This window comes from Nuphar pumila, chromosome 14 (genome assembly GCF_984573655.1).
Source record: "Nuphar pumila chromosome 14, dmNupPumi1.hap1.1, whole genome shotgun sequence".
Lineage (NCBI taxonomy): Eukaryota > Viridiplantae > Streptophyta > Magnoliopsida > Nymphaeales > Nymphaeaceae > Nuphar > Nuphar pumila.
The window spans coordinates 930,787-940,225 of NC_143262.1; the positions used below are offsets into that span (position 1 = coordinate 930,787).

General features: G+C 39.9%; 1 protein-coding gene across 1 annotated transcript; it reads right to left on the bottom strand.

Annotated features, from left to right (window-relative positions):
* Window positions 1-379: 379 nt before the first annotated feature.
* On the bottom strand, window positions 380-3,879 carry LOC149816009 (14-3-3-like protein D). Its single transcript, XM_089987079.1, has 4 exons — window positions 3,126-3,879; window positions 2,813-2,935; window positions 920-1,036; window positions 380-571 (listed from the first exon to the last, which is right to left on the bottom strand). Exons 1-4 carry the CDS (start codon window positions 3,612-3,614, stop codon window positions 551-553), a joined length of 750 nt encoding a protein of 249 aa, XP_089843205.1. The 5' UTR covers window positions 3,615-3,879; the 3' UTR covers window positions 380-550.
* Window positions 3,880-9,439: the final 5,560 nt, after the last annotated feature.

Below are 9,439 nucleotides of genomic sequence, written 5' to 3' on the forward strand. Positions count from 1 at the left end.
GTAACAATTATGAAATATGGCAGGTCCAAAGGATGCAGAGGAATTACCGATAATCAAGACCAGGGAGTTTCTCTTGAATGCTTTATCAGAGCATATCAAAGCCAATCATGAATACGAGTAAACCTCTCACTCGCCTGTTAAGTAGAACTGCAGTGGCTTCCCTTTTCCTAACTGTCAATCATAAATTGTCGTCAATAGCTGTCATTCCCCATGATCAAATATACTTGCAAGCTAGGATATTGTAATATGGTCCTTTGTTAACATACCAACATAATCACATTTTTTCAGTGTTCCTGAAGTCATCGCCCTGCCTATCCAAGGAGGAAACGTGCAGTACTTAGAGTGGCTCAAGAACAGCACCAGAGATACTTGATCATCATGCACCAAATGCAAGCAAGGAATCTCATTGATACATAATGCAATCAGAATGTAGAAAATAGTGCTTATAAACACAAACCAAACATGTTATCCAAAGATATTTGCAAGCTATATATATGACATTAAAGTTATGCTTCCCCTGCAGAGATGTCCCTATGCCATGCTTTTCCTTTTAAGCTTCATCCAGTTGCTCCTGCACAGTTGAATATGACAACCAAAAGGTCAGCCAAACCTTTAAAGGCTTTTTATTGCTGCGAGCTTTTCACAATATCGAATGAAGATTGTGCTGTCACTCATTTCGAGCCCATTCCATATGCTTAAGAATCTGGAGAAAGATTGGGCAGAACTTCACCCACAGGTTCTAGCCGCTTGGCCCAATAGATTGGTTAAAGGACAGTGTTGAGTTAAGCAATTCAACGAATAACTTGACTCAAAAGTCCCCAACATACTGAGAGTCCCGGGACTTCTGCTACTGTGGTTCAAATATCCCATAAAGTGGATACTCAGAAGATATTAGAAACGAGGTTTTATCTGGTTTTACCTGTGCATCAGAAGTCCACAGAGTGAGGTTGTCCCTTAGCAGTTGCATGATGAGAGTGCTATCTTTGTATGACTCTTCACCCAATGTATCCAGCTCCGCTATAGCTTCCTCAAACGCCTGTACAGAAATCAAATCTTGTAAAGCGAAAGAAAGACAACATGTTTTGATGATAACAGAAAGCAAGTCAATCTTAAAAGAGATGCCAAACCATCACCAGAATTCTTAGTAAAGATATCTCTGCTTGAGTGAATCAACGACAATCTCATCAAACAGTAGCATCATTGAAAGATTTGTATCTGCCATAAACAATCGATTTCTCACAAATGCCAAACTCCAACATGTAAGATACTAGCACCTCTCTCTAGCCAACGAGTGCTAACAAACTCGTTGAACTTTTTGAAAAAGACGTTCAAGTTAACCTGACTAAAATATGTGGCAATTATCCTTTTGGCTCTTTATTTTTAAAGCAAAAAAAGAGTTTTGGGGAAAAAACACAGGTTGATGGATATAGTCAGTTCAAGCAATATCTCTCGCTAGAAAACTAGTGATCATAACCATACCCTTACACTATAGAAGAGATTATTGAACCCCCAAAGCACCTTCCTCTTACACTGTTTGGAAAGTGGCAGCTGGGATGGGAGTTTATGCATTTGGGAGAGGAAGTGAGACCGTCTTCCCCTTTATATTTGAACTGAAGAGTGGATTTGGTAGCTACCAAATCCAGGATTAGGGAGTTACCACTTCTCCAAATGCATAAACTCCCTCAAACTACCAGTTTCCAAACGGAGCTTAGAGGAGTTAAGGACGACATTTTCATTCTCATCTTCAGTCATACTCCACGTCACCCTAAAAGGGATAGGGCACGATGATATGTCCCGTCCTGACAACACACACGCCCTTTATCCTCAACTCCACCTGCAATCAATCTATTTCAAAAATGTCGTTAGATAGCTTTAACATTATTGGCAGCTGTAAAAGCCAAATGGTCCCAGCGCTTTTTGCGTTCCCACGCAGACACAAACATCCAATCGGCCACCGAAAACCTAAAGTTTCATATGAAAGCACCTAGGTGGGAATCTTCACACTGTGGACAACCGTAGGGGAGCCGCTATACACGGTCTTCACTGCACACAACCATACGAAAGGTGGCTCCACAGCATGGTCGCTTGCCATTGACCAGCTTTCCAACAAAGGAGTCACATGCCGAGAGCATTCACACCCGTGAATCTTCTACAATGCTTACCTATAGATTTGTTGCAAATTGTTTTACCATTGTACAATACCGAGGAGATATGAATCCTGCCGAGTCGATGACTGGTACATAAGATGTGTAGGAAAAATAATAAAAAGAAAGTTATGAGTCAGCCATCTGCCAATGCAATAAATCCGAGTTCACTTCTAACACTCCATCCTTTTAGTCCTAGGTTTTCAACAAAAAATTACAGCACGCATCCAACAGAAATGTTAGGTTCCGCTGGATCCAACATTTTTGGAATGTTTGCATCAGCATAAATAGGAGCAAATGGAATGCTTCTGTGTTATAGAACAAATTGGTCTGTTCATATTTTATAATTCCATGTATTCCAATTTTTTTCTTCCCAACAACCGAACGTTTGTAGCTCTGTCAAAGATGACTTTGTCTGCTATACTCCTAATGGTGTATAAAGATGAGTTTTTTTTTTCAGAATTACAATCAGCTGCTCGTGGGAGATACACGAAATGACTACTATTTATCTAACGATACCCCATCCGCACCCGATGCCGTCAAACCTTAATAGAAATTTCTTAGTAAGAAAAAAATAGAAGCAGAAGAAACGACCACCCAACCTCATTTTTAGTCAGAAAAGAAAAGAAAAAACCAAACAAGAGAGAGAGAGAGAGAGAGAAACCAACCTGTTTGGCCATACCGCAAGCTTTCTCCGAAGAATTCAGGATCTCATAGTAGAACACAGAGAAGTTCAGGGCCAACCCCAACCTTATAGGATGCGTGGGGGCAAGGTCCGCCAGAGCAATATCCTTCAAAAGAAAGAGACGGGAAACCCATCAACAAAGTCATAAAACAAGAATTAAAAAAAAAAAACCAAAATCAACCCTCCCCGCAACAGGAACAATAAGCGTTTAGGAAGAAACAAGAGCCCTGAAAAGAAGGGAAGGGAGGAGAAAGAAAAAAAGAAAGGGAGGGTGTATATGTGGTGTGAGTGAGGACCTGAGCATCTTTGTAGGCAAGCATGGTGTCCTCGGCGGCCTCCTTGCGGTCATTGCCGACCTTGAATTCAGCGAGGTACCTGTGGTAATCTCCCTTCATCTTGAGGAAGAAGACCTTGGACTCGCTGGAAGCGACGGAGGGGATGAGGTGGGAGTCGAGCAGCTTGAGGATGCCGGCGCACACCTCCGACAGCTCCGACTCTACCTTGGCCCTGTAGCTCCTGACCAGGGCGGCCTGGTCCTCGTTCTTGCGGCCCTCCTCCTTCTGCTCGATCGACGACACGATCCGCCACGACGCCCTCCTCGCCCCTATCACGTTCTTGTAGGCGACCGACAGCAGGTTGCGCTCCTCCACCGTGGGCTCACCGCCAGGCCCCAGAGACTTCACCAGGCCCTCCATGAACGACACCATATCCTCGTAGCGCTCCGCCTGCTCCGCCAGCTTCGCCAGATACAAGCACTGCTCTCTGCTCAGCCCCTCCGGCGACATCTTCTTCTGTTTCTGCTTCTACTCTCTGCTCGGTTCTTTTTTTCGTCTCCCCCTTTTTGCCTCCCCCTCTCTTCTGCTTTCCCTTCTGTTCCTCTTTTTCTCTCCTTTTCTTCCTGACAATACTATATTAGGTATAAGTCATCAAAGAAAAAGGGTGGAAAACGAGGAGTTTCATTCACATTCGGATGACGGTGCTGACTCATTGTAAGGAGGGACGCGAAAATTCAATCACAAGAGTCTTACCACTGCCGACTGCTGTCTACTTTTACCCTTTTTTATTTTGCTTATCTGCCCAAATTAAAATAATCAAATCAAATGAACATGCATGATGTTCTATTGCGAGCCAGCACCCCCCCACCCCCCACACACCACCCACGTAGGGGTTTAATTTCGCATGCGAGATAAAAGTTTTTTAAAAAAACTTTTACTTCAAAGCCCGACTTTGTTTGGCAGATCACACGCCGTAAAAAAACCTCTTTACCTAAAGCCAGATGCAGGACACGCTTGTCGTTGGGATTCGGAACTCAGGACACCCTGTTCTTTTTTTTTTTTGGATATGCGGTTAAGAAATTGAGAATTGAGATCTCATCATGACGAAATGCCTGTTTCATTTTCCAATTTTCTTTATTATGCCAAAGCCCCTGCGCCGTGAGGGTGCAGAAACCGTTTGCCCCCAAATCCCACTCGACAATACATCTATGCTACACTCCTATGTATGATCGTCCCACACATGGTTGGTAGTTTGATACTCAGGCTCTGATCTCCTTAACTTGCTGCGTCAACTCAACAAATTTCATCTTACTCTATCTAGAGAGCAGTTACGTACGGGAGTAGATGGCCTGAAACCCAGATGCTTCGAAAACAACCCGACGAAGAAATTGGTTTCAATAATCAGCGATGATAGCACAAACTATGCGCAATTGGATGTTCCTTTGGGCCAATCCTTTTTTTCTTTTTCTTTCTTTTTTATAGAAAGCTGGCGTTAGGCAGACCCTACAACTTTGCAAGATCGAATTCCAATGGTAACTTTGTGTAACTGGTAGGGGTCTGCCGAACCCCATTTTGCATATCAAAAAAAAAAAAAGGGTTGAAAAAGTGTTTCATCAATCATACCTAGACTTAGCTATTGAGTCTTTTCTAGAACTTTCAATTAACTCAAAATATATAATATTGCTATTTTGTTATTCTCTATAATCAAATGAGAGATCTTTTATACAAAATCAATAATACACAAAGCCATAGAAAACCAATTCATTTTCACAAATATCTATCACATAATGTATTTTCATACATCAGAAGGAATAAAAACAAGACCCATCCCCTTTACATATTGAGAATACAATTTGGGTGCTAGCCCTTTAATAAGGGGATATGCAGTCATTTCCTTCGTACCAATTATATTAATATATATCAGATGATTCTCAATTTTTTCTTTAACAATAAAATATTTTAAATTCATGTGTTGACATGAGGTTGAGCTTTTGTCATTTGAGAAGGACACGACTGCTTCATTATCACAAAGAATCTTTAGTGGTCACTCAATAGAGTCCACAATCCCAAAACCCATAATGAAGTTTCTTATCCAAATGGCCTGAGATGAAGTCTCATATAGAGCAATAAATTTTGACTTCATAGTATGAGCAACGGTTGTAAACTGCTTTTCACTTCTCCATAAGATGGCACCACCTGCTAGTAGGAAGATGTATCCAATAGTGAACTTTTTATTATCAAAACATCTTCTTAATTCTGCATCAGAGTATCTGATAATGCATGAAATATATTATAAATTAAGCATCATATGCATGTCATTATCCATATTTTTAGAGTTAAAACTCATGTTTATGTTGATTCAAGTCATAGGAAGCTACATTTCGAATTTTATCTAATTTCGAGTTAAATTGGCAAAGTTATGAGTTTTTTCGTGTAATTGAGTGAATCCAATCGGAATCCCGATCCAGACCCATATAAGAATAATGAATTTTTGGATCTTGGATCAGATTGAATTACATTGACCCAATCCACACATCCATTCATGTTTTTCCAAAAGAGGCGCCCAACAAATTCTAAGAGATTTTTAGGGTTTTTGAAAATATATTTTCATAAGAGTGATTTTGAAATTTTTGAAAAAAGAAACAAACATATGGATGACGCCCCTCTTTCTGAAAATTCATCCAGAATTTTGAGAAACCCTCCACAGCAACAACCACCTCCATTTCCCATCCTCCATTATCGTTTCATCACACCGAGGAGCTTTTCGGGTGTTGCGCCACTTAAGAGTTTTTCGAGCGTCTTCCATTTTCTTCTTTTCGTATCTTTTTGTATATTTTATTTTTTGTCTAGTTTCTACTAACTTTTGGTTTTTGTTTGAAGCAATACAGAGGCCATTGAACGAGCTTTATCTTCGCATCGAGGAGTTTTCTTGGTGCTATCTGGCCGAGGAGTTTTTCGGGCTCTCAAGCAAGCCGAGGAGTTTTTCGGGCTCTCAAGCGAGCCGAGGAGTTTTTCAGGTTCGTCCTTCTTTCCCACCTACCGTCCTTTGACCCACCGACCACCATTCCCTTCATGAGTTGCTGGAAGTTGCAGACCTTCTTAGAGGATTAGAAGAAATTGTGGGAGGCCTCAAATCTTGGACCAAGCATGAAACATCCGGTAAAATCCTCGTTCTTTGTTTTTTTCATTTTAATTATTATTTTGTGAAAATCAGTTAAACTATGTCTAGCTATTTTTTAGGCTGCAATTTTTTTTTTATGTTCGGCTCAACTTCGCCTATGTATAATTGTTTAGTTATACATTGTCGGTCCCAAGCTCGGATAAAGGAGGAGGGTTGCGGTAGGTCAGTGACAGCCAGCATAAAAACTTAGTCACACCCTATGAATATGAACCAATATGAGAATTTCATTAAGGTGTTTCCTATTGAGCGATGTGTTGTACTCTATAGGCCCGGAGGCAGTGATAAATGAGAAAGTGTTGCTAGGTCATCGCCCAGAAGCGATACGTCACACCGACGCCCGGGTGTGGTGTCAAATAGGCAAGGGTTCCCTCACTTTGTTGGACGGGTGGGGGTAAAGAGGATAGTTCAAGACCATAAAATTGGGTTAGCCACTTGGAACATAGGGTCTTTAACTTAAGTTGGTAGAGTTAGTAGATGCTATGTGTAGGAGAAAGATGGATATTTTATGTCTACAAGAGACCAAATGGGTAGGTGAGAAGGCAAAAGTGATAGAACCTTGGGGATATAAGATTTGGTATACAGGAATAAATAGGAATAGGAATGGAGTAGGGATTGTTATTAGTCATGAGTTTATAGATAATGTAGTTTAGGTCTGTAGGAAGGGTGATAGGATTTTACTTATTAAATTAGTATTAGGTACGGATATTATTAGTATTTATGCACCTCAAGCAGGTTTAGATGATTTCATTAAGCGTCAATTTTGGGAAGATTTAGATAGAGTAGTACAAAGGATATCTTATGGAGAAAAGTTTTTCATCGGCGGTGACCTTAATGGACATGTAGGCATTAGTAGGGATGGATTTGAGAGTATCCATGGAGGCTATGGTATAGGAGAAAGAAACGAAAGTGGAGAAATGATTTTAAATTTTGGTTTGTCCTATGATATGATCTTAGCAAACACTTGGTTTAGGAAGAGGGAGTCTCACCTAGTAACATTAAAAAGTGTGGTTAATACGAGTCAGATAGATTTTTTCTTACTTAGAAAGAGAGATAGGGATTGTTGCATCGATTGTAAGGTTACACTGGGAGAAAGTGTAGCTACACAACATAGAGTCTTAATTTTAAATCTTAGAATTAGAAAATGTCATAAAAGGGATAGACATAAGATAGATCCTAGAATTAAGTAGTGGGCACTGAAAGGAGCTAAACAAGGAATGTTTGTAGAGCAAGTAGTTAAGAAAGATGATTGGTGTCTCGAGGAGGATTCAGAATAAATGTGGAATAAGATAGCGGGTGGCATGAAAAAGGTGGTTAAGGAGGTATTGGGTGAGTCTAAAGGCAGTGCACTGCTAGGTAAGGATACATCGTGGTAGAACGAGGATGTCAAATTAGCTATAAAGGTTAAAAGAGAGTGTTATAGAAATCTACGTAAGAGTCGTGATAATGAGAATTTGGAGAAGTATATGACAACAAAGAAGGAAGCTAAAAAAGTAGTTCGAAACGTGAGGGATAAGGTATATAAGGAGGTTTATGACAAGTTAGATACCAAAGAGGGCGAGAAGGATATTTATAGGCTTGCAAAGATGAGAGATAGGAAATCAAGGGATCTATGTATGGTTAGATGTATCAAAGATGAAACATAAAGGGTTTTAGTCAAAGAAGAGGAGATTAAGGAGAGATAGAAAGATTATTTTGATAAACTATTTAATGGAAGTCATGATCAGGATTTTGGAGACTTTTCCATTCCTTTTCATGAGATGAATCGTGACTTCATGCGCAAGATTCAAAAGAAAGAAATTGCAGAGGCTTTGAAGAAAATGAAATCAAGAAGGGCAGTTGGCCCAGATGGTATACCTATCGAGGCTTGAAAATGCTTGGGTGAGAAAGGTTTAGAATGGTTGACAAATCTTTTTAACAAGATTTGGCGGACAAATAATATGCCTAATGAGTGGAGGAAGAGTACTTTCGTGCCTCTATATAAGAATAAGGGTGATATACAAGATTGCACAAACTATCGTGGTATAAAACTCATGAGTCATGCTATGAAACTTTGGGAGAGGGTGATTGAGTATAGGTTAAGAAAGGTTGTCATGATATCGGAGAATCAATTTGGTTTTATGCCTGGAAGATCAACTATGGAAGCTATACATCTTCTTACACAACTTATTGAGAGATATAGAGAGAGGTATAAAGATTTGCATATGGTTTTTATTGATTTGGAGAAAGCATATGATAGAGTACCTTGAGATGTTCTCTGGTGAACAATGATGAAGAAAGGTGTTTCTCCCAAGTACATTAGTATAATTAAAGATATATACGAAGGAGTAGTAACCAATGTCCACACTTATGGATGGGTGACAACCAATTTTCCTATAACGGTTGGGTTACATCAAGGATCTGCATTAAGCCCTTTCCTATTTGCTATAGTGATGGATGAGCTTACGAGATCAATTCAAGAAAATGTGTTGTGGTGTATGTTGTTTGCTGGTGATATTGTTTTGATTGATGAGTCTAGAGCTGGGGTTAATGCTAAGTTAGCATTATGGAGACAAACATTAGAAGCAAGAGGTTTTAAGTTGAGTAAGAGTTAGACAAAATATATGGAATGTCGGTTTAGTAAGCAACGAAGTAGTGATGGGAGTGTAGTGAAGCTTGGTGAGCAAGAAATACTAGTGGTTGACTGTTTCAAATATTTGGGATCTATCATTCAAAAGTATGGAGAAATTGATGGAGATGTAAATCATAGGATAAAGGTTGGGTGGATGAAATGGAAAAGTGCAACTGGAGTGTTGTGCGATCGTAGAATGCCATTGTGGTTGAAGGAAAAGTTTTATAGGATGACAATTAGGCCCGCTTTACTATATGGTACGGAATATTGGGCTGCCAAGAGACATCATATTCAAAAAATGAGTGTAGCTGAGATGCGTATGCTTAGATGGATGTGTGGAAATACAATAAAAGATAAGATTTGAAACGAGGAGATACGTAAGAAGGTAGGTGTTGCATCCATTGAAAATAAGATGACAGAGAATCGTTTACGGTGGTTTGGACATATTCGGCGAAGGCCTAATGATGCTCCAATTAGAAGGATGGAGAAATGGGAAAATATATTAGTTAAAAGAGGTCGAGGTAGGCCTAAGAAGACTTGGATGGA

Excerpts from the sequence above, each read along its gene's own strand:
- LOC149816009 (XM_089987079.1), bottom strand. The coding sequence starts at position 3,614 with ATGTCGCCGGAGGGGCTGAGCAGAGAGCAGTGCTTGTATCTGGCGAAG. Across the intron at positions 2,936-3,125 it reads TTGCCTACAAAGATGCTCAG|GATATTGCTCTGGCGGACCT; the intron begins GTCCTCACTCAC and ends TTTCTTTTGAAG. Across the intron at positions 1,037-2,812 it reads CTTGCGGTATGGCCAAACAG|GCGTTTGAGGAAGCTATAGC; the intron begins GTTGGTTTCTCT and ends ATTTCTGTACAG.